This window comes from Ambystoma mexicanum, chromosome 12 (genome assembly GCF_040938575.1).
Source record: "Ambystoma mexicanum isolate Mex_15411 chromosome 12, UKY_AmexF1_1, whole genome shotgun sequence".
Lineage (NCBI taxonomy): Eukaryota > Metazoa > Chordata > Amphibia > Caudata > Ambystomatidae > Ambystoma > Ambystoma mexicanum.
Window position 1 is genome coordinate 1,577,343 of NC_090936.1, and position 24,439 is coordinate 1,601,781.

General features: G+C 55.5%; 1 protein-coding gene across 5 annotated transcripts in view; it reads right to left on the bottom strand.

Annotated features, from left to right (window-relative positions):
- UPF2 (UPF2 regulator of nonsense mediated mRNA decay) overlaps positions 1–24,439 on the bottom strand; it is a 766,220-nt gene that overhangs the window by 40,057 nt on the left and 701,724 nt on the right. For all 5 annotated transcript variants that reach the window (XM_069627785.1, XM_069627784.1, XM_069627788.1 and 2 more), the window contains exon 20: positions 3,939–4,080. In XM_069627785.1, the coding sequence (XP_069483886.1) occupies positions 3,939–4,080 (142 nt within the window). The remainder of the gene's footprint in view (positions 1–3,938; positions 4,081–24,439) is intronic.

Genomic DNA, 24,439 nt, shown 5'->3' on the forward strand with positions numbered 1-24,439 from the left:
GTAACTGTGACCTGAGGGGCGGGCTGTCGGAAGGGCTTGCCATGTCGCAGGTTGAAGTCAGCGGACAACCATTGGAGGTCCGAGAGGAGAAAGGGGGGAATGCAGACTGGCTCCTCTTGGGAGCCCTTCTCCGGATTACATGAGGCTGCAAAGTGCAGCTGTAATCTCTGCATCCCTAGTTGTGTGGGGTACGGCCAAGAGGACCGCTGACAGAAGACCCAGTAGGTGCTGGTACCACCAGGCCGAGGTCACGGGCCTGGAGGGGAAGTGAGCTGTAGCTCTCTTGATGGCCGCAATCTTGTCCTCAGAGGGAAAGACTCTCACGGAACTCGTGCCCCAGATGAGGCCCAAGAAGGTCAGGCTCTGCGTGGGCTGCAGCTGAGACTTCCTGCGATTGATTGTGAACCCCAGGTCGAGGAGTGTGTTTATCAGTGCGGAGGCCGTATGCTGAATTACTTCCGGAGAGGTGGCCCAGACGAGCCTGTCGTCCAGGTATGGGTAGACGTGGTGGCCCCGAGCCCTGAGGAGGGCTGCCACTGCATTCATCAAACTGGTAAATACCCTGGGCACCGAGTTGAGGCCGAAGGGTAGCACCTTGTATTGGAAATGTAAGCCCATGATCCTGAAGCGCAGTAAGGAACAATGTGGCTGCCAAATCGGGACGTGTAGATTAGTGTCCTTCAGATCCAGGGAGCACATCCAGTCTCCCCTGTCCAGCGTTTCCACAATAAAAGCTTGCGTAACCATCTTGAATTTTTGCAGAGGGAGGGAGAGAGATTGAGGGTGGAAAGGTACAACACAAATCTCAGGCCAGCCTGGTTCTTCTGTATGGCGAAAAAACGGGAATAGAAGCCCAAGCCTCACTGGGAGGTTGGGACTTGTTCCACAGCCTGGTTCTCGACGAGCGACTGGATTTCTGCAAGCAGAGTTGCTGTACCAATCTGTGGGAGGCGAGGAGGGAGGAGAGGAAGGTACTGGTAGGCGGTACCCTGTGGAGACTATGGAGAGGATCCAGGGGTCCGAAAAATTGCGCGTGAAAGGCAAGCTTGCCCCCACCGGAGACACGTGGATCCGAATGGGCGTGTCATGCCTTTTTTCCCTTTGAGGCTGTTGCAGAGGAGGGGGATTGGAAAAACCCCTTACCCCCACACCCCTTTTGTTGTTTTCTCCGATGCAGCCTTGGAGAGAACAGTCAGGTTGTCTGGACCTCCATTCTTGGAAGCCTCGGAACCCGCCAAACGGCCACCCTTGTCGGAGCGTTGCTGCGACTGGGTGTAGGGTGGCCTTTGTAAGAATAGATAAAGACTTCGCGGTTTGCGAGCTGTTCTTTTTATCTAATTCCTCATCTGTGGTGGAGTGGAAGAAGCCACTGCCCTCGAAGGTAAGGTCCAATATGCGTTCCTGGACATGGGGATTAAACTTAGTAGCCCGGTGCCAGGCCGTCGGCCTCACGTCTGTGGCAATGCAGATGGCCCGGGCAGAAGAATCAATGTGGGCCACGGTGGACTCCATAATGTCCTGCGCTACCAACCTGGATTATCTTAGTCCCGCGTTGAAGCGTGCTCGGCTCTGTGCCGGAAGTTCTGGGAGGAAGTCTGCAATTTCCCGCCAGAGCCTTTGGTTAGCGGCTGCTAGCATGGCATCTGCGTTGGCCTGCTGCAGGTGCAAGGAGGCAGAGTATAGCTTCTTCCCGTAGGCCTCCCAAGATCTTCTCCTCCTTGCCTAGCAGCGCCGAGGACGACTGAGTCTTGGAAAAGAGCGATGCTGCAGCTATCACAGAAGAGTGCGGTTGAGGATGCGCTGAAAGCAAGAGCGTGTCCCCCTCCAACTGCCCGTACTTGGCGTTGGGGCACTGATTGACAGGCTGGGCAGAGTGCGGCTTGAGCCACCCATTCGTGGCCATGGCAACTATGTCTTTATGCACCGGGATCCCCGTTTTGGTAGGGAGTTTTAGGGTGAGGACACCTGCTAAGACCCCCTCCTCGGGCTGCTCTACCTCGGGCTGAGGAAGGCCCAAATACTCTGCCAAACCTACAAGGCATTCGTGGAAGGCCCTGGCTGAAGATAGCGTGTCGGGGTCCTCCTCCTCGTCCGCGTCTGCCAGGCTCGGAGGGGCGGGGGGGGGGGGTCTGGAGCTGGTGGAGGAGTGGGGGGCGCTGTGGGCTGCGGAGTGGAGACCGGAGCCGGTGGCTGCTGCAGAGGCTGGTGTGGAACCACCTGTACTGTGGGAGGCAGGGAAGCCAGAATCAGAGGAGCCGGCTGGGGCAGCGCCATCTGTGCTGGGGCCAGTGGCACCAGAGCCATCAAAGGAATTACTATGGGTGTCGGTGGGGTGACCTGAGGGAGCATGTACCTGATGGCAACCCGGAGAATGGCCCCCATCTGGGGAGTTCGCATCACTCCTAGGAACCTTTCGAAGAACGAGTCATCGGAGGCTGTAGAGGTGGCACGTGATATTGACGCAGTGGCCAAGGGCAGCTGGCACCGGGGCACGCTCTGCCTAGTGTAAAGGGGAAACCTGCCCTGCGCTGCGCTGCTGATGGATAAACTAAGCCACGCACCTGGTTGACACCAGTCCCAACATGTGACTCTTTCCTCCACCCGCTCTGCAAGAGCGGGTATCGGATGAGCGGCCATCTTGTCTGGCGCTGCAGCCATTTGTCGAGCTGCATGCCACAGGCCGAAGTCGTGGTGGCTGGCTCGCTGGAACCAGCCCCGTCCAAGACGCATGGTGTTGGAACAAAAGGCCTATCCTGCGCTATAGGCTGTGACCTGGAAGGCTTATTGCCCTCGCCAGAGCTGCCAGTAGTGCTGCATGAATTCGCCTCCTTGGAGATGATCAGGTACTAGGGCGTTGCCCTTCGGGAGTAACCCCGGTAGAAGAACCTTGCGGTCCCTCAGCACTGACACCGTAAGGATCCGGAGACTCCTCGGCCGGTAGCTGGACTAGCCTCAGTACATGTGCTGGTACTAGAACCCAACAAGTTCCTCCCGGCTGGGACCTTCCTTGGGAAGGAGTCACCCTTACGGGGTGCGATGGTGAATAGAGGCCTTTCCTTCGGGCTCGAGCGATGTTTGACAAAGTCCTTTAGGTCCTCCGGAGTGGACTTCTGGAAGAGCTCCCTCCACCTAGCTAGCCTGTTCTTCAGTGCCCGTGAAGTCAAGGCGTCACACGCAGAACAACCTTCCCAGCCGTGGTCGGGCCAAGGCAGCGGAGGCAAAGGGCATGGGGGTCGGTTGTAGGGAAGAGCCCCTCGCAGGCTGGACACCTGCTGAAGCCCGCTGAAGTCGACATGCGCCAGGGAGGAGTGTGGCATCGGAGGACCAAGTACCTATTAAAAAGACAAAGATAGAAGAATATCCAGGGAAGAGCATGTGGTATTACATGGCCGAAGCCAAACCCAGGAGCGCTGGTGAATTGTTCCCGTCGACGCAGAAAATGGGGCTGGGGAGTGGTGTCGGTGGGCGGAGTCAGGCGAGCGCATGCTCCCAGGGCCGCGCCTCGCGCACCTCTAAATTTAAAGTGGAAGAAAAGTTTTTTCTGGAGAAAAAGGTTCCGTCTCCTGTCCCTCGCGAGGTTCACCCATACAGTATAGAGGAAAGGGGACGGGACGTAAGAGTAAATGCAATACAGTACAATTCAGTTCAATACAGAACAAATAACACTCAATCAGCTAAAACCCATCTTACCATGTAAGACGATCTAAGACAATATAAACCATGGCAATATTTGGGTTGCATGGACTGGCAGGAGCCTCATTTGTCTGTCATGATCTGGTCCCAGGCACCGTCTAAACCCAAGGAGGCATTGGGGTACAGCCAGCTCCATGGGTAACAGGTGCTGAGCAGAGCCACTCAATATCCCAGGCCCCCCAGGCCCGCAGTGTCAGACCTGCTCTTGGGAGATGTTACGATGTGACAGAGTTGCAGTGGCTTACCCTGATAATCCTCCTGTTCCTGGCGCTCATTGATATCGAGCGTGAGCTTTTTCATTTTCATGCGCTCCTCTTGCTCGGCTTGCTGCTGGCTCCAGTGGTTTGCAGCAAGGTGGGAAGACATTGGCACATTCAGGATCTTAAACTGAGAAGGAAATAGTGCAGCTTTATATTCTGCAAAGTAAACATTAACATCCCACTTGCTGTAAAGTAGAAAGCATTACATTGTTAACTGAGGATTTTGTAAAAATTAGGCATCTTTTCCAAAGTGAGAATCCTCAGTGATGTTTCATGCAACTGAGCCCACATTTTTCATGTAACGATTCCATTGTTTTCAAAAATAGTGAATTTGTAAGGGCATCATGCACCCGCTTCCCTTAGGCACCCATTCATCTGTGTTTATGCATGGTGTTTTATGCGCAAATACCTGCCAAAAAGTGGACACAGTGAGTGAATGCCTGAGGCCAGTTAGGGCCGTTCTCTCTCCTAAATCTCCAAAGAGAAATTGGCAAACAACTGGGCCAATCTTGAATAACACTGTACAATTGTCAGAGGAAACTCTCTAAAAAGTTCTGGTATGCACAAGCAGTTCTGAAATGAACACATGGGCTAGTTCCCTACTTTCAAGGACAGGTCTTCCACACCCCCCACAAACACACACACACTTGACAAAACACAAACAATTCAAAATGCAGTGAAGTTGGTCACAATCTTCAAACAGTTTATAACATTTAAAATACCAAAAATATGAAGATATAGGGGCTTACATCATTCATTCAAAAACCTTATTTTGGTTATTTCTTTTTTTACATAAAAGTACGTAAATTCCAACAGCATCAATAAGTCAATTTTAATAAATAATGTAGGCACATAGACCCCTCCTAATCACCATCTATACAGATTTCCATGTTTCTTCTGAGATTAAGTACAGAATATAAAAATTGCCGGACAGCCCAGCCATGACCGGGAGTCATTAGGGATGTTAAAACATTAATGTGGGGCGACATTGGTTAAAATGAATTTCACGCAACTTCGGAAATAAACATCTTTTCGTTGTGGCTTTATACAAGGGGACAAACATGGTTAAAATGTAGATCTGATTCAGTTTATTACACAAAAAGGACCAAGGTCCAAAGAAATAGAATCATCATACCATTTGACAAATAGTCACTTCCACTAAGTCGACAAGGCAATGAAAAGATGGCCAATCAAAGTCCTGCTAGACACTTTGTACAGAGACCACAAATACATTGTCCAAGGCCATTCCGGACTCAAACCTTTTGGAGATAGCGGTTGATGAGTGGCTAGGTCAGTGCAAACTGGCCTCTGGCTTAGAGCGACAGCTTTGTAGCAGTCGCCAATAGAGTAATGGCAAAACCCCTTATGTAGCTTGGTTGAAGAAGATTCCTACATTATTGTTAAGGTTGCTTCAATGCTTGCTTTCAGTTAGACAATGTCCTTTTGGCATTTTCTAAAACAAGGATTACTTGTTTAGCGAGCCTTGGGTGTTGTGTGTGTTCAGCATCATCCACTCCTGCAGGAATTAAGAGCTGGTACTCGACAATGAAGACTCCAGATCCGTCACAGGAGGCTTAAATGTCTGGAAGGTGCAAATGCTTACGTTACACATTACATTGAGTAACAGAGCAGGAAGCACCTAGATTGTCCCCAGAGGAAAACTTGGCTGGAAAGGATTTTTATCGGCATGTTTTTTGATAGTAGGGGTTACCGATCTGTAGTGACAATTCCGGGGTTAGTGCCTTCTGGATTAGGGAGGGAATGCCGGTCACTAAACCAGAGAAAAGGATGGCCCTTGGCTCATCTTTGTACTATACAAAATAATAAAAAAACCCTGACCTTTCTTCAAGAGTTGGTGTGTTGTGTGGCCATCGGTAACACCCATCACCATATGGAAATAAAGTTACATTCAGGAATTTGTATTTGTACTTCAATAAATTGCACAGACAAGTTCTCAAAAGGCAGTGAAGAAATTATAAATTACTCAGTCCTTGGTCCCCTTTCCTCCATACTGCATGGGCGTCCCTTCCTAGGGACGGGAGGCGGAACCTTTACCAGAAAAGGAACAAGTTACTTACCTGTAACTGTTGTTCTCCAGCATGGGTCTGGCATGGATTCACATGCTCATGAATATTCCCCGTCGTCAGGCTGGGAATCCTCGGTAAAGAAAAAACCAGTATCAGTTTCGTTTCTGATCTGTCTTTCGTAGTAATAACCAATCACTGGTCTCTGCGTCATACTGACCACAGCCAATGACTGCCCTCTACCTAAGCACCGCCTCTGGCAGCCATCTTCAGATTTGGAAGCACGTGAAGTGGCAGTATGACCAAGTGAAGAGCCGCAGAGGGGTAGGCGGGAGGGTTCGCATGTGAATCCATGCCAGACCCATGCTGGAGAACAACAGTTACAGGTAAGTAACTTGTTCCTTCTCCAGCATGGGGTCTGGCATGGATTCACATGCTCATGAATAAAGAATACATAGCAGTACACACATGCACAACCACGGGAGGTGGCAAAGGCTCAACATTAAGCATCACATCAACTCAACATTAAGCATCTTACCTCCTCACCAGGCTCACCTCAGGCGAACAGGTTGCGCAGCACTGCTTGGCCGACCCTGGACTCCTCCCTGGAATCCCGGTCGACGCAGTAGAATTTCGTGAAGGTGTGCGTCGACCTCCACGTAGCAGCCCTGCATATGTCCAGCAGGGGCACACCAGATAGGAACGCCGTGGTAGCTGCGATCGCTCTGGTGGAATGGGCTCTCGGACGGCCAGGCAGCGGTCGGTTTGCCAACCGGTGACAGTACATGATACAGCCGGAGAGCCATCTGGAGATGGAAGCCTTCGAGAGAGCCTTCCCCTGATTGACAGGTCCAAAGTTCACAAAGAGTTGTGACGTCTTCCGAAAACCTTTCGTGCGGTCCACGTAGAACTTCAGCGCTCTAGCTACATCCAGCGAGTGCAAAGTCCTCTCAGCCGGCGACGAAGGCGACGGGAAGAACACAGGTAACACCAAGGGTTCGTTGAGATGAAAGTCCGACGGTACCTTGGGCATGAAGGAGGGGTGCGTCCTGAGCACTACCCTCGTGTCGTGGAAAGTCAAGTACGGGGCCTTGCAGGAAAGGGCCTGGATCTCTCCCACTCGTCGTGCGGAGGTGATGGCCACGAGAAAAGCTGTTTTCCACGATAGAAACTTCAACGGGGCCGAGTGCAGAGGCTCGACCGGAGGTCCCATGAGCTTGGTCAGCACCACGTTGAGCTCCCACGCCGGGGCCGGAGCCTTCACCGGCGGGAACGATCTGAACAGTCCCTTCATGAACTCTTTCACCAGACGATGAGACCACAAGGACGTCCGGCCCGTGGTTCTGGTGTATCGGGAGATCGCAGCAAGATGAATCTTGATGGACGCGTGTGCCAGACCAGCTTTGGCCAGCGTCAGCAGGTACGGCAGCACTTGGGGAGCCGTAATCCGTAGAGGGATAATCTTCTGTGCGTGGCACCAGACAGAGAACCTCTTCCATTTGTGTCCGTAGCATTTAAGAGTCGAGGACGCCCTGGCCTTTGCAAGAACCTCTCTGCAATCGGCCGGTATGTCGTATCCTCCAAACTCTAGCGCTGCAGGAGCCAGGCCTGCAAGTTCAGCGACTTCGGGTCGTGGTGGAGGATGGCGCCTCCTTCCCTGGAGAGTAGATCCGCGTCCGCCGGCAGCTTGATTGGCGGGGACGCCGACAAGTCCAGAAGGTCCGGGAACCATATCTGCCTCGGCCACGCAGGTGCGACGAGGATCATCCTGCACCGTGACCTCTTGAGCTGGTTGACGAGCCGGATTAGCAGAGGCAAGGGAGGGAACGCGTAGAGGAACAGGCCCTCCCAGGGGAACGAGAAAGCATCGCCCATGCTCCTCGTCTGGGGAAACCTGCTGGCGAACCTCCGGCACTTGGTGTTCGTCGCCGTCGCGAACAGGTTGATCTGGGGTGTGCCCCACCGTCGGAAAAGGCGATCCACCAGATCCTGCCGTAGTTCCCACTCGTGGCACGAGCGCAGCTCCCTGCTGAGTGAGTCGGCGATGGTGTTTTTTATCCCTGCCAGATGAAACGGCACCAGAAGAATCCCTTGGGCGACGGCCCAATGCCACAGGTCCTGCGCCTCCTTGGACAGCGCTGGGGACCTGGTTCCGCCCTGTTTCCTGATGTAAAACATGGTGGTGGTGTTGTCGGTGAAGATCCTCACCACCTTGCCCTTGAGGGACGGAAGGAAGGACCTGAGGGCCCAAAACACTGCACGGAGCTCCAGGACGTTGATATGCAGGGACTTCTCCGTCGGGAGCCAGAGTCCCCTTGCGTGCAGATTTTCGGTGTGCGCTCCCCACCCTTCTAGGGAGGCATCCGTGGTCACAGTCACCTGGTGGGCTGGGGTCTGGAAGTCCATGCCCGCCGTCAGATGCGCGCGGGTGCCCCACCACCGTATCGCTCGTCGGACACTCTCGTCGAGCTTGATCCTTTCCTCGAAGCTGCCCGTCGTCTGGATCCAGCGCGCATCCAGGAACTCTTGCAACGGGCGCATCCGGAGCCTGCACATGGGAATGAGGTAGATGCAGGAAGACATCATCCCGAGGAGGGACTTGATGGACCTCACCTTGGCCGCGTCGGCCACCAACATCCGTTGCACCTTGCCCAAGATGGTCCTGGTCCTCTCCTCCGACGGGGAGGCCAGAAGGGACACTGTGTCGAGCCTCGCTCCCAGAAACAGTGCGACTTGCGCGGGCACCAGGTGGGATTTGGCGTAGTTCACGGAGAATCCCAGGTCCGTGAGGAGTTGGACGGTCCTTGCCGTGTGGACCACGGCGAGCTCCCTCGTCTTGGCGCGGATGAGCCAGTCGTCCAGGTAGGGGTAGACGTGAATCCCCTCGCGGCGCAGCTGCGCCGCCACCGGTGCGAGGCACTTGGTGAAAACCCTGGGTGCCGACCGTAGTCCGAAGGGAAGGGCTTTGAACTGGTAATGACGCCCTTGGACCACGAATCTGAGGAATTTTCGGTGCCCCTTTAGGATGGGAATGTGGAAGTAGGCATCCTCCAAATCCAACGACGGTAGGAAGTCTCCTTCCTCCAGCTGACCCAGGACGTGCTGGAGGGTGACCATCCGGAACTTCTGCGCCTTGATGAACTTGTTCAGGCGTCGCAGGTCCAGGATGGGGCGCCATCCTCCCGTCTTCTTCTTCACGAGGAAGTAACGCGAGTAGACTCCGGAGCCCCGAAGCCTCTTTGGGACGAGTTCGATGGCGCCCTTTCTGAGCATCGCCTTTACCTCCAGGAGAAGTTGAGGGACGTGAAGTTCTTTCCTGGCCACGGGGGGGGACGCGCGGGCACCTTCTTTGAAACTCGAGCGCGTGGCCCCGGGCCAGGGCGTCCAGCACCCAACGGTCGGTGGAGATGGACTCCCACACGCTGACGAAGCCCGCCAGCCGGCCTCCCACCGGGGTGCTTCGGTGGGGGCCCGACCCCACGGCCGGTTCAATCCTGCTTGGACGCGGCCTTGCCGCCTTGGCTTCCTTGGCGACGACGGCGGGGTCCGCCAGACTTGCCTCGTCCTCTGTAGGCCTCTTGCGACGACGAGCGGGCCGCTTGACGATAGGAAGCGAAACCGCCGCCGGAACCTTTGGAGGCGCCCTTGCCTCCGCCGCTCCGAAAGGGCGTCCGCCGTTGCTGCAGTACTCCAAGGGCCCGGGCCGTCTCAGTATCCGCCTTGATGGCCTGAAGGGAATCGTCCACTGTCTTCCCAAACAGGTTGTTCCCGTCGAAGGGCATGTCCAGGACCCTGGTCTGGACGTCCTGCCGAAAGTCCGTAGCCTTGAGCCATCCACGACGTCGAAGGCAAACGCCGTTGCCCATCTGGCGGAACCCAGTGTCGGCGATGTCCGTCGCCACGGTGATGGCGTGGTCCGAGGCCACCTCACCTTCCTGCAGGATCTCAAGGGCCTCCGCCCTCTTGTCGTCCGGCAGAAAATCCAGCAGGGGAGCTATCTTGTACCAGAGTTCCCTGTCGTAGCGGGCCACGATAGCCAAGGCGTTGGCCGCTTTAATCGTCGTCGCCGCCGACGAGATGACTCTACGTCCCATGGCATCCAATTTCTTTCCCTCGCCGTCCGGCGGGGAAGTCGACGTGGAGGCCGCACCCCCCCCCCGCTTTCTTCCTGGCTGCCGCGGAGACGACGGAGTCCGGGGTAGGCTGCGCCCGGAGGCATAGGGGGGCCGAGTCCGGGACCCGGTACTTTTTCTCGTACCGGTCTCTTTTCGCTGGCGTCGTGGAAGGGTTCTTGAGGAGGGAAAGGCCCTCATCCCAAATGTCGTCCAACAGAGGCACTGCGAGGACCGTCTTCCTCTTGGCCTCGCGCCGTTGGTAAAGGAAGCCTTCCTTTTTCTTCTCCTCAGGGCAGAGTTGGAAAAGCTCGGATGCCCTGTCGATCATTGAGTGGAACGATCCAATCTCGTCGGGCGGAGAAGCCCTGGTGGGAGGCGACGACGGAAAATCCTCGTCGTATGCCTCGTCGTCCGTACCCGTCGCTGCCGTGTCAGTCCCCGTATCATCCCCTCGGGTGGACGGGGAGGAGGGCTGGACGGGGCGCGACGGTTGAAAAGGAGGCGGTGGATGGATCCTTCTTTTCTTGGTAGGGGGAACACCAGAAGGTCCCGGTTCTGGATCCCCCGACGGGAGAGGTTCCTCCGTCGGTAACGGTAGTCTCGTCCTTATCTCGGAGCATAAGGACTGTATAGCCAACAAAATGGCCGCTGAGTTGTCTTGCGGCGCTGGCAGAGGGGAATCCGACGGGCGAGCAGGGGCCCCGTCGGTATCCTCGACGATGTCGTCGTCGTCACCTGCGTCGGGGCCCATTCCGACGGGCTGGTCTTGTTCCACGCCTAGGCCGTGGCTTAAGACCTCGATCAGCTCCTCTTCTGAGGTTGAGGCCGAATCTACGACGACGCCCTGCCCCCCCTTCTTCTTCCCCACGGAGGGTTTCACGGGGGTCCTATCGATGGGCACGAAAGAAGACTCCCTCCGAGGAGGCAGGGAGATTCTGGGCCCCGAGGCCGCCACCACTGGTGCAGCCTCCACAGGCTGGGCCAGGGCCGCCGCGACCGTTTCGATAGAGGGCTTGGTCGAATGGATCAAGGCCTTCACCACCTTAGGTGCGCTCACCGCCTTATCCTTGAGGGAGGGGGCACTGCCACGCTCCTCCTCTGCCTTAGAGCTCGACCGGGGCCTCTCCAGGAGCTTCGCCGGGTGCTCGGCCTTCCTCTTACCCGACCCAGAGCGTTGGCTCGTGGTTGATGGTGCCGGGGAGGGTGCGCCCTGCCTGGCGCCCGTAGAGCCCGACCGTTCGGCGCTCCCGGTGCCAGCGGACTCGCGGTGCTTGGCCTTATGTTGGGCCCCCGTCGCCGGGGCGCCCTCAAAGGTCTTAGAAGACCGCTCAGATTTCTTCTTCTTCTCGCCAGACGGGCTCTTACCCTCCAGCCAGCTGGCGAGACGTTGATGGCGGTCCTTCATGGTCCGTTCCGACATGTTGCCGCAAAACGCACAGTCCTTCTCCACGTGCGTCTTGTCCCCATGAAGGCAGTAAAGGCAGAAAGAGTGTTCGTCCTCCTTGAAGACGTTCTGCAGCTGGCATCCAGGGCAGGCCCTGAACAGCTTTCCGGGCGTCGAGCTTCCCTTCTCCTGGGCCATCTCCGAGACCGGGCCCGAGAAGCTTCTGGAGTCCTCCGAAGTGTAGCTCGACGAAATCTTCACCCTTGAGGGGGAAAGATGAATCCGACACGGGTCCCCGTTGATCGGATGTAGGATCGGTGGAGCTTGAGGCTCTTTTGACCGAAAGAATCGAAGTTTTTGTGAAAAAGCGCGAAAAAATAGCACTAACGCTCGAGAGCAATAGCACGAGGATCCCAACACATGAACGTGCGGTAAAAATCTGAAGATGGCTGCCAGAGGCGGTGCTTAGGTAGAGGGCAGTCATTGGCTGTGGTCAGTATGACGCAGAGACCAGTGATTGGTTATTACTACGAAAGACAGATCAGAAACGAAACTGATACTGGTTTTTTCTTTACCGAGGATTCCCAGCCTGACGACGGGGAATATTCATGAGCATGTGAATCCATGCCAGACCCCATGCTGGAGAAAAACCTTTGCCTTTAAATTTAGAGGCGCAGCCCTGGGAGCATGCGCTACCCTGACTCCGGCCACCGGCGCCACACCTCAGTCCACATTGATGCGTCGACAATATTTACCATTGCCTAAGGACACCAGTATTAGTGGGGAGGATGGTGGGACGCATGGAACAAGGGGACTAAGAATATGTTAGTCACTACGGAGAGTAACTTATAATTAATCTTACCTCCTATCCCCTTTCCTCCAACCTGCATGGGCGATTACAACTGAATGTAGCCCCAGGGTGGAGATGAGACCCTCCTTAAGCAAATAGGTTCCTAAGAACCGCCTGTCCAAAGGCCGCGTCTGACTTAGAGCCGGCGTCCAAACAATAATGCTTACAGAAAGCTGGGCCGGCGTCCAAACAATAATGCTTACAGAAAGCTGACGGGGTAGCCCGGGTGGTCGCCCTGCTGATGACCTGCCACGGTACCCGCCGTTGGAATGCAATGGCTGTGGCCTTGGCACTGACAGAGTGGGTGTGCATGTTGGCCGACAATGCCCTGTGCTGTCCCTCGTAGGCCTCCTTGATGGCAGAGACCATCCACTGTGCAATAGAGGCCTTGGATGCCCGATACCCGGGCCTTGACTCCCCCAAAGGTAACAAACAGTGCGTCCGACCTGCGGAAGCCCTTGGTCCTGTCCAGATAGCATTTCAGAGCGCATCTGACATATCCAACAGTGCAAGACTCTGTGTGACTCGTCCTAGGGTCGGCCAAAAACATAGGTAAGACTATTTCCTCATTTAAATGGAAAGCAGAGGGTACCTTAGGTAGGAACGTGGGGTGAGTCCGCAGGACCACCTTCTCTCTATGAAAAGTGGTATAGAGTTCTGAGGCGACCAGAGCCTGGATCTCGCTGGTTCTGCAAGCAGAGGTGAGGCCCACTCAAAGCTGTCTTAATAGTGACCAGCCTCCGTGGACGCCATTGGCTCAAAGGGATGTGCGCCAAGGCGCCATGCACTACATTGATGACCCACACGGGGTGTGATTTCTTGAGGGGTGGGCAGAGTCTGGAGAGGCCTGCCAAATGTCTTCTGACTATCGGGTTAGAGGAGGAGACGGTCTCCTCCTCGGAATTTCTCCAAACCCCTATGGCTGCCGAATAGGTGCGGCATGTGTCCACCTGCACACCCGAGTGCACAAGAGCGCAAAGAAGGGGAGCACATCCTCCAGTGTGCACGTAAGGAGGTCGATCTCTTTAGAGTCCGCCCAATGATAGAACCTAGTCCATTTACATTAGTACTGGCTCCTGGTAGCTTTGCTCCTGGCCCCCTGAATGAACTCTAGATTAACCTGCGAGAGACTCAGGTGCCAGAGCAGGACCTGTTCAGGAACCACGCTGCGAGGGCTAACTCCTGTGGAGTGGGTTGGAAGACCCTGCCCCCTTGCTGCACCAGAAAAGGAACTGGCCCCTTCGGAAGGTGAATGGGTGGTCTGTCCGTGAGGCTGAGGAGTTCGGAGAACCACGGTCTCGCCGGCCACCATGGAGCTATCAGGATGATGCTGAGGTGACAAGATCCCTTTATCTTGCAGATCACCCTGCGGACCAGGGGTGTGGGAGGGAAGACATAAGCTGTCAGCCGTCCCCCTGTATCAGGGATGCATTGCCCTGGGACACGGAGCCCTGCCGTTGGCAGGGCGCCAACTGCCGGCACCTCCGCTTGCTGAAAATCTCCAGCAGTACCTGGTCGTTCAATTGCCACTCCTAATTGTCCTATCCAAGTCTGCTGAGCCTGTCCGCCTCCAGGTTGGGACTAGCCCGGGAGGTGGACGGCCGTAAGGTAGATATCGTTCTCCAAGGGAAAGGCTCTGAGCTTGTGTCCCAGAGGAAGCCCAGGAAGGTCAGGTTCTGCATAGGTTGCAGGTGAGACTTCCTGAGGTTGATAGTAAACCCCAAGTCGAAGAGCTTGTTCATAAGTGCGGAGGATGTGTGGTCTACTGCCTCCGGAGATCTCGCCCTGACGAGCCAGTCGTCCAGGTATGTCTAGACGTGTTGGCCCTGGGCCCGGAGAAGGGCTGCCACTGCATTCATGATCCTGGTAAATACCCTGGGGGCTGAGTTGAGGCCAAAGGGTAGCACCTTGTATTGGAAATGGCAGTCCCTGAGCCTGAAGCACCGGAAGGAGCAATGTGGTTGCCAAATTGGGGCATGTAGATAAGCGCCCTTGTGATCCAGGGAGCACATCCAGCCTCCTTTGTCTAGTGTCTCCGCAATGAGTGCTGGCGTAACCATCTTGAACTTTTGAAGAGGGAGGGAGATGTTGAGGGTGGCTAAGTCCAATGTAACACTCAGGCCAGCCTGGTACTTTTTTTCTATTGCGAAAATCCTGCAATAGAAGCCCAATCCTCTCTGGGAGGCTGGGAGTTCTTCCACTGCCTGGCTCTCGATGAATGACTAAATTTCCGCCAACAGATTAGCCGTCCCAATCTGTGGGAGCAGAGGGGAGGAGGGAGGAGAGGGAGGGACCGGTAGGTGGTACCTCGAGGATATTACAGAGAGGATCCAGCTGTCCGAAAAGTTCTGGCATCAAAATGACAAGTGAAAAGCAAGCCTGCCCCCCACCGGAGACATGTGGACCCGAAGGGACGCGTCATGCTTTCTTTCCCTGCAAGGCTGCTGCAGAGGGCGGGGGACTGGAACAAGCCCTTGCCCCCCTTGCCCTTTTGTTGTGTGCACCAGTGCTGACTCAGAGTAGTCAGGCTGCCTCGACCTCCATTCCTGGAAGCCACGGAACCTGCCAAACGCCCACCCCTTGTCGGAGCGTTGATGAAACTGGGTGTACACCTTGGGCGTGGCCTTCGTTGCGATAAATAAAGACTTTGCAGTTTGCGAGCGGTTCTTCCTTTTATCTAATTCCTTGTCTGTGGTAGAGTCAAAGAGGTCACTACCCTCGAATGGAAGGTCCAATATGCGCTGCTGGACCTACCTCAGGGTTCAACTTAGTAGCCCGAAGCCAGGCAGTCCTCATGTCAGTGGCGATGCATATGGCCCGGCCAGAGGTATCGATGTGGGCCACGGTGTTCTCCATGATGTCCTGCGCTACCAGCTTGGCTTCTCCTAGCCCCCCCTTGAAGTGTGCTTGTCTCTGCACTGGAAGTTCTGGATGAAGTGTGCCATTTCCTGCCAAAGCCTCTAGTTAACGGCTGCCAGCATGGCATGCGCGATGGATTGACGCAGGTGCAGTGAGGCGTTGGAGTACAGCTTCTTCCTGACGTCTCCAAGATCTTCTCCTCCTTGCCTAGCAGTGCCAAGGACGAGGTGGCATAGGACAAATGAGGCTTAGATTAGAGTGACGCTTCAGCGATCACCGAAGAGTGCGGTTGAGGGTGGGCTGACAGCAAGAGTGGATCCCCCTCCATCTGTCTATACTTGGCGTTGAGGCGCTGTTGGGGAGAATTCTCATAAATGTGCTCATTCCCTCTACCATAGAGACCCCCAGCAGCTTTGCTGGATTTTGAGTACTTGAATGTTTAACCTGGAGAGCGTGAGACCCTTTTTCCCCACTCGCTCATGTATTTTAATGTGATTTTGAACACTGTTTCTTTTGGTTGTGGAGTCTGACAAACTCCATAGGTATCATCTGTTACATTGTGTCACACAGCACCTTCAATGCAGTGGGCACAGGGAAGTCTTTCAGATTTCCCCAGGGTTAATACATTCTCTTGGATAAACTACTGTTTCCAAGAGCAGTAAAGTGAAATTGACTTTACTTACATTTGTAACTTTCTAGACCAAGCACACACTTATCTTACAATAGGGTGCTGGAGGGGTTACTTAGTATCCCTTTTGTCTAGTTTCTCATGGAACATTTTTATGTTACCCTTTCCTCATGGAATGGCTGGTGGCAGTGGTTTACTTTTAACTACCGTGGTATGCATTTACCGTGGGCTGCGTTCGCAGCTGCAGTAAAGCACCCATGGGTGCAATTTTTGTCAAAATAGGTCAGTGGTCTTTTTTCGCCATTTCTTTGCGGAAAGGTCCTGCTTGAGCTTTACTCTGCGTGCCAAACCAGGTTTGGTCCCTTTGTTCGTTTTGTCTTTGGCGGTATTCACGAGTGAAGCCTGCCTCTGGCTTCAGGGTGTCTGTTGGGGGCAGGTAGCGAGAGAGGTGCCCGAAAACTCTGTGATTAATCTCCTAGGAGACAGGTATGCACTCAAGTGATTGGCCGGCTGGCTGTCCAACAAGGACAGCCACCCTGCTGGGTGACTGACAGCTAGGCTGGAATGAATGGGAGAAACCTGCTTAAAAGGCAAGGCTTTTTGGCTTGGAAGGCAGAGTCGACCACTGGACAAAGGAATCCGAAGAAGAACTTGAAGAGGACGCCTGCTGCAATCGACAGAGAAGCCCCTGCAAGGAAGACTTCTGCCTTTGAGTTGGTGGGACCAATCAACTCCAAAGTAAGCCACCTGGACATCCTCTCTGAGCTGGTTGAATTTCCACTGCAGTCGCTGCTGGAACCGAATAACCAGGGAGAGAAACACTAGATTGTGTGCATTGCTTTTAAGCTGGCCAAGAGCTACAGGAAGATCCTCCGGACTCCCAGGAAGCAGGACTGACCGAGCCTGAGCCAACCCTCAAAAGAGTGCGGGACCCCAGAAGCAAGGAAAGCCCATCTCCACAGCCAAGAACCGCAGTGTTGCTATATGCGGTAGATGCGAGGAGCTGAAACACCGAAGTGCCACTTGTTTGAAGATTGTCGGTTGCGGTCGGTGACCGCCCCATTGCAGTGCAGGAGTTCCCAGAAGTCCTCCCTCTTGTCCCCACGACTGAGGCCCAGGAACACCAGGATCTCCAGAGCTTAACAGGAACCGTAGCCATCTGCTGCATTTTTATTTAACCTAAAAGGTACTGTAAAGTCAGAACTTACCTCTTGTTGTGTACCTTGCTTGTCCTTGTTGAGACTTGTCTTGGTTGCATCTGTGGAGTTGCTGACAGCTTCTTTACCTCACAAGCCTCATCAGCTTGTGGCCCTACTTTGATTTCTTCTATTCTACAAAGACAGTTTAAACTTATTATTATTATTATTATTAATATAAACATTGTGAAAGACTTTCTACTTACCTGCAAGAACTGCTTCAGCTCAGTGTGACTTTTGCTAACTTAACAGTGGCTGGCCTGGCTCCTCTGCGTAGGTGTTGTATCTTCCCTTCCAGGAAGGGCGTAACTGACTTTGCATTAGGGGGGTTAATTTGAAAGTACTTACCTGCTTAAGAATAATTGTGCGAATACTTGCTCTTTTCTGAAACCTCTTTTCTTTGACATATCTATAGAATTTCTAAATGCAACAGTGATATATTAAAGTCCCCAGCACCCTAACTATTGAAGTCACGTGAGGGTGTAGGTAGTGTCTGTGGGCCATCCCCAAAAGGGTACTTACTGATTTAGAAGGAACAAGTTACTTACCTGTAACTGTTGTTCTCCAGCATGGGTCTGGCATGGATTCACATGCTCATGAATATTCCCCGTCGTCAGGCTGGGAATCCTCGGTAAAGAAAAAACCAGTATCAGTTTCGTTTCTGATCTGTCTTTCGTAGTAATAACCAATCACTGGTCTCTGCGTCATACTGACCACAGCCAATGACTGCCCTCTACCTAAGCACCGCCTCTGGCAGCCATCTTCAGATTTGGAAGCACGTAAAGTGGCAGTATGACCAAGTGAAGAGCCGCAGAGGGGTAGGCGGGAGGGTTCGCATGTGAATCCATGCCAGACCCATGCTGGAGAACAACAGTTACAGGTAAGTAACTTGTTCCTTCTCCAGCATGGGGTCTGGCATGGATTCACATGCTCATGAATAAAGAATACATAGCAGTACACACATGCACAACCACGGGAGGTGGCAAAGGCTCAACATTAAGCATTACATTAAACTCAACATTAAGCATCTTACCTCCTCACCAGGCTCACCTCAGGCGAACAGGTTGCGCAGCACTGCTTGGCCGACCCTGGACTCCTCCCTGGAATCCCGGTCGACGCAGTAGAATTTCGTGAAGGTGTGCGTCGACCTCCACGTAGCAGCCCTGCATATGTCCAGCAGGGGCACACCAGAAAGGAACGCCGTGGTAGCTGCGATCGCTCTGGTGGAATGGGCTCTCGGACGGCCAGGCAGCGGTCGGTTTGCCAACCGATGACAGTACATGATACAGCCGGAGAGACATCTGGAAATGGAAGCCTTCGAGAGAGCCTTCCCCTGATTGACAGGTCCAAAGTTCACAAAGAGTTGTGACGTCTTCCGAAAACACTTCGTGCGGTCCACGTAGAACTTCAGCGCTCTAGCCACATCCAGCGAGTGCAAAGTCCTCTCAGCCGGCGACGAAGGCGACGGGAAGAACACAGGCAACACCAAGGGTTCGTTGAGATGGAAGTCCGACGGTACCTTGGGCATGAAGGAGGGGTGCGTCCTGAGCACTACCCTCGTGTCGTGGAAAGTCAAGTACGGGGCCTTGCAGGAAAGGGCCTGGATCTCTCCCACTTGTCGTGCGGAGGTGATGGCCACAAGAAAAGCTGTTTTCCACGATAGATAGGGGCCGAGTGCAGAGGCTCGAACGGAGGTCCCATGAGCTTGGTCAGCACCACGTTGAGCTCCCACGCCGGGGCCGGAGCCTTCACCGGCGGGAACGATCTGAACAGTCCCTTCATGAACTCTTTCACCAGACGATGAGACCACAAGGACGTCCGCCCCGTGGTTCTGGTGTATCGGGAGATCGCAGCAAGATGAATCTTGATGGACGCGTGTGCCAGACCAGCTTTGGCCAGCGTCAGCAGGTACGGCAGTACTTGGGGAGCCGTAATCCGTAGAGGGTTAATCTTCTGTGCGTGGCACCAGACAGAGAACCTCTTCCATTTGTGTCCGTAGCATTTAAGAGTCGAGGACGCCCTGGCCTTTGCAAGAACCTCTCTGCAATCGGCCGGTATGTCGTATCCTCCAAACTCTAGCGCTGCAGGAGCCAGGCCTGCAAGTTCAGCGACTTCGGGTCGTGGTGGAGGATGGCGCCTCCTTCCCTGGAGAGTAGATCCGCGTCCGCCGGCAGCTGGATCGGCGGGGACGCTGACAAGTCCAGCAAGTCCGGGAACCATATCTGCCTCGGCCACGCAGGTGCGACGAGGATCATCCTGCACCGTGACCTCTTGAGCTGGTTGACGAGCCGGATTAGCAGAGGCAAGGGAGGGAACGCGTAGAGGAACAGGCCCTCCCAGGGGAACGAGAAAGCATCGCCCATGCTCCTTGTCTGGGGAAACCTGCTGGCGAACCTCCGGCACTTGGTGTTCGTCGCCGTCGCAAACAGGTCGATCTGGGGTGTGCCCCACCGTCGGAAGAGGCGATCCACCAGATCCTGCCGTAGTTCCCACTCGTGGCACGAGCGCAGCTCCCTGCTGAGTGAGTCGGCGATGGTGTTTTTTATCCCTGCCAGATGAAACGGCACCAGAAAAATCCCTTGGGCGACGGCCCAATGCCACAGGTCCTGCGCCTCCTTGGACAGCGCTGGGGACCTGGTTCCGCCCTGTTTCCTGATGTAAAACATGGTGGTGGTGTTGTCGGTGAAGATCCTCACCACCTTGCCCTTGAGGGACGGAAGGAAGGACCTGAGGGCCCAAAACACTGCACGGAGCTCCAGGACGTTGATATGCAGGGACTTCTCCGTCGGGAGCCAGAGTCCCCTTGCGTGCAGATTTTCGGTGTGCGCTCCCCACCCTTCCAGGGAGGCATCCGTGGTCACAGTCTCCTGGTGGGCTGGGGTCTGGAAGTCCATGCCCGCCGTCAGATGCGCGCGGGTGCCCCACCACCGTATCGCTCGTCGGAAACTCTCGTCGAGCTTGATCCTTTCCTCGAAGCTGCCCGTCGTCTGGATCCAGCGCGCATCCAGGAATTCTTGCAACGGACGCATCCGGAGCCTGCACATGGGAATGAGGTAGATGCAGGAAGACATCATCCCGAGGAGGGACTTGATGGACCTCACTTTGGCCGCGTCGGCCACCAACATCCGTTGCACCTTGCCCAAGATGGTCCTGGTCCTCTCCTCCGACGGGGAGGCCAGAAGGGACACTGTGTCGAGCCTCGCTCCCAGAAACAGTGCGACTTGCGCGGGCACCAGGTGGGATTTGGCGTAGTTCACGGAGAATCCCAGGTAGGGGTAGACGTGAATCCCCTCGCGGCGCAGCTGCGCCGCCACCGGTGCGAGGCACTTGGTGAATACCCTGGGTGCCGACCGTAGTCCGAAGGGAAGGGCTTTGAACTGGTAATGACGCCCCTGGACCACGAACCTGAGGAATTTTCGGTGCCCCTTTAGGATGGGAATGTGGAAGTAGGCATCCTCCAAATCCAACGACGATAGGAAGTCTCCTTCCTCCAGCTGACCCAGGACGTGCTGGAGGGTGACCATCCGGAACTTCTGCGCCTTGATGAACTTGTTCAGACGTCGCAGGTCTAGGATGGGGCGCCATCCTCCCGTCTTCTTCTTCACGAGGAAGTATCTCGAGTAGACTCCGGAGCCCCGAAGCCTCTTTGGGACGAGTTCGATGGCGCCCTTTCTGAGCATCGCCTTTACCTCCAGGAGAAGTTGAGGGACGTGAAGTTCTTTCCTGGCCACGGGGGGGACGCGCGGGCACCTTCTTTGAAACTCGAGCGCGTGGCCCCGGGCCAGGGCGTCCAGCACCCAACGGTCGGTGGAGATGGACTCCCACACGCTGACGAAGCCCGCCAGCCGGCCTCCCACCGGGGTGCTTCGGTGGGGGCCCGACCCCACGGCCGGTTCAATCCTGCTTGGACGCGGCCTTGCCGCCTTGACCTCCTTGGCGACGACGGCGGGGTCCGCTAGACTTGCCTCGTCCTCTGTAGGCCTCTTGCGACGACGAGCGGGCCGCTTGACGGTAGGAAGCGAAACCGCCGCCGGAACCTTTGGAGGCGCCCTTGCCTCCGCCGCTCCAAAAGGGCGTCCGTCGTTGCTGCAGAACTCCAAGGGCCCGGGCCGTCTCAGTATCCGCCTTGATGGCCTGAAGGGAATCGTCCACTGTCTTCCCAAACAGGTTGTTCCCGTCGAAGGGCATGTCCAGGACTCTGGTCTGGACGTCCTGCCGGAAGTCCGTAGCTTTGAGCCATCCACGACGTCGAAGGCAAACGCCGTTGCCCAGCTGGCGGAACTAAGTGTCGGCGATGTCCGTCGCCACGGTGATGGCGTGGTCCGAGGCCACCTCACCTTCCTGCAGGATCTCCAGGGCCTCCGCCCTCTTGTCGTCCGGCAGAAAATCCAGCAGGGGAGCTATCTTGTACCACAGCTCCCTGTCGTAGCGAGCCACGATAGCCAAGGCGTTGGCCGCTTTAATCGTCGTCGCTGCCGACGAGATGACTCTACGTCCCATAGCATCCAATTTCTTTCCCTCGCCGTCCGGCGGGGAAGTCGATGTGGAGGCCGCACCCCCCCCGCTTTCTTCCTGGCTGCCGCGGAGACGACGGAATCCGGGGTAGGCTGCGCCCGGAGGCATAGGGGGGCCGTGTCCGGGACCCGGTACTTTTTCTCGTACCGGTCTCTTCTAGCTGGCGTCGTGGAAGGGTTCTTGAGGAGGGAAAGGCCCTCATCCCAAATGTCGTCCAACAGAGGCACTGCGAGGACCGTCTTCCTCTTGGCCTCGCGCCGCTGATAAAGGAAGCCTTCCTTTTTCTTCTCCTCAGGGCAGAGTTGGAAAAGCTCGGAAGCCCTGGAGATCATGGAGTGGAAAGATCCGATCTCGTCGGGCGGAGAAGCCCTGGCGGGAGGCGACGACGGAATATCCTCGTCGTATGCCTCGTCGTCCGTACCCGTCGCTGCCGTGTCAGTCCCCGTATCATCCCCTCGGGTGGACGGGGAGGAGGGCTGGACGGGGCGCGACGGTTGAAAAGGAGGTGGTGGATGGATCCTTCTTTTCTTGGTAGGGGGAACACCAGAAGGTCCTGGTTCTGGATCCCCCGACGGGAGAGGTTCCTCCGTCGGTAACGGTAGCCTCGTCCTTATCTCGGAGCATAAGGACTGTATGGCCAACAAAATGGCCGCCGAGTTGTCTTGCGGCGCTGGCAGAGGGGAATCCGACGGGCGAGCAGGGGCCCCGTCGGTATCCTCGACGATGTCGTCGTCACCTGCGTCGGGGTCCATTCCGACGGGCTGGCCTTCTTCCACGTCTAGGCCGTGGCTTAAGACCTCGATCAGCTCCTCTTCTGAGGTTGAGGCCGAATCTACGACGACGCCCTGCCCCCCCTTCTTCTTCCCCACGGAGGGTTTCACGGGGGTCCTATCGATGGGCACAAAAGAAGACTCCCTCCGAGGAGGCAGGGAGATTCTGGGCCCTGAGGTCGCCACCACTGGTGCAGCCTCCACAGGCTGAGCCAGGGCCGCCGCGACCGTTTCGATAGAGGGCTTGGTCGGATGGATCAAGGCCTTCACCACCTTAGGTGCGCTCACCGCCTTATCCTTGAGGGAGGGGGCACTGCCACGCTCCTCCTCTGCCTTAGAGCTCGACCGGGGCCTCTCCAGGAGCTTCGCCGGGTGCTCGGCCTTCCTCTTACCCGACCCAGAGCGTTGGCTCGTGGTTGATGGTGCCGGGGAGGGTGCGCCCTGCCTGGCGCCCGTAGAGCCCGACCGTTCGGCGCTCCCGGTGCCAGCGGACTCGCGGTGCTTGGCCTTATGTTGGGCCCCCGTCGCCGGGGCGCCCTCAAAGGTCTTAGAAGACCGCTCGGATTTCTTCTTCTTCTCGCCAGACGGGCTCTTACCCTCCAGCCAGTTGGCGAGACGTTGATGGCGGTCCTTCATGGTCCGTTCCGACATGTTGCCGCAAAACGCACAGTCCTTCTCCACGTGCGTCTTGTCCTCATGAAGGCAGTAAAGGCAGAAAGAGTGTTCGTCCTCCTTAAAGACGTTCTGCAGCTGGCATCCAGGGCAGACCCTGAACAGCTTTCCGGGCGTCGAGCTTCCCTTCTCCTGGGCCATCTCCGAGACCGGGCCTGAGAAGCTTCTGGAGTCCTCCGAAGTGTAGCTCGACGAAATCTTCACCCTTGAGGGGCGCAGACGAATCCGACACGGGTCCCCGTTGATCGGATGTAGGATCGGTGGAGCTTGAGGCTCTTTTGACCGAAAGAATCGAAGTTTTTGTGAAAAAAGCGCGAAAAATAGCACTAACGCTCAAGAGCAATAGCACGAGGATCCCAACACATGAACGTGCGGTAAAAATCTGAAGATGGCTGCCAGAGGCGGTGCTTAGGTAGAGGGCAGTCATTGGCTGTGGTCAGTATGACGCAGAGACCAGTGATTGGTTATTACTACGAAAGACAGATCAGAAACGAAACTGATACTGGTTTTTTCTTTACCGAGGATTCCCAGCCTGACGACGGGGAATATTCATGAGCATGTGAATCCATGCCAGACCCCATGCTGGAGAAATATTAAGAGTGTGTAACTATTATATTGCCCCTTCTGAAGAAGGCTTACTCTAACTGACCGTTAAATTAATAATTTTTTAATCAAGAAACCTTGTGTGTAAGAGTTTATTTGAACACTTGTCACTGTGAATCTCTGTGTAACTCCCCTACAGCTCACATTAACCCCTCTTGAGATAAGCCTGGCTACTCGACCAGACTACCAAGCTGTGTAGTACAGACTTATACCAAAGGTTGGGTTACTATTGCCAGGAGGCCAGGGTTGTTGTAGTGCACCCAAAGGGAACTGCATACAATCTTGCCTAACAGGTGCCGATTGACAGGTTGGGCCGAGTGTGGCTTGAGCCACCTCTTCTTGACCAAAGTACCAACCTCTTTCTGCATCAGGATACCCGTTCTGGTAGGGGGTGTAGGGCAGGGACTTCTGCCAAGAGCCCCTCCTCGGGTTGCCTGACCTCTGGTTGAGGAAGGCCCAAATATTCCACCAAACCTGCAAGCTGTTCGTGGAAGGCTTTTACTGACAGCGTGTCAGGGTCCTCCCCCTCGTCTGTGTCCACAATAGTGTCCGGCTGGTCGGGAGAGGGTGGAGGAGTGCTGTACGCCGTGGGCTGCGGTGTGGAGACCGGAGACTGGTGTGGAACCGCCTGTACTGTGGGAGGCGGGGGAGCCAGACTCGAAGGAGCCGGCAGGGGCAGCAGGGGCTGCACTGGGGCCTCTGGCACCAGAAGCACAGGAGGAATGACTATGGGCACTGGAGGAGTGACCGGAGGGAGCAAGTCCCTGACTGCCTCCCGCAGGAGGGCCCCCTCATCTGAGGGGTTCGCCTTAGCGATAGGAACCTTCCAAGGCTGAAGAGGTGGCAGGTGATATTGACTGAGTGGCTGGA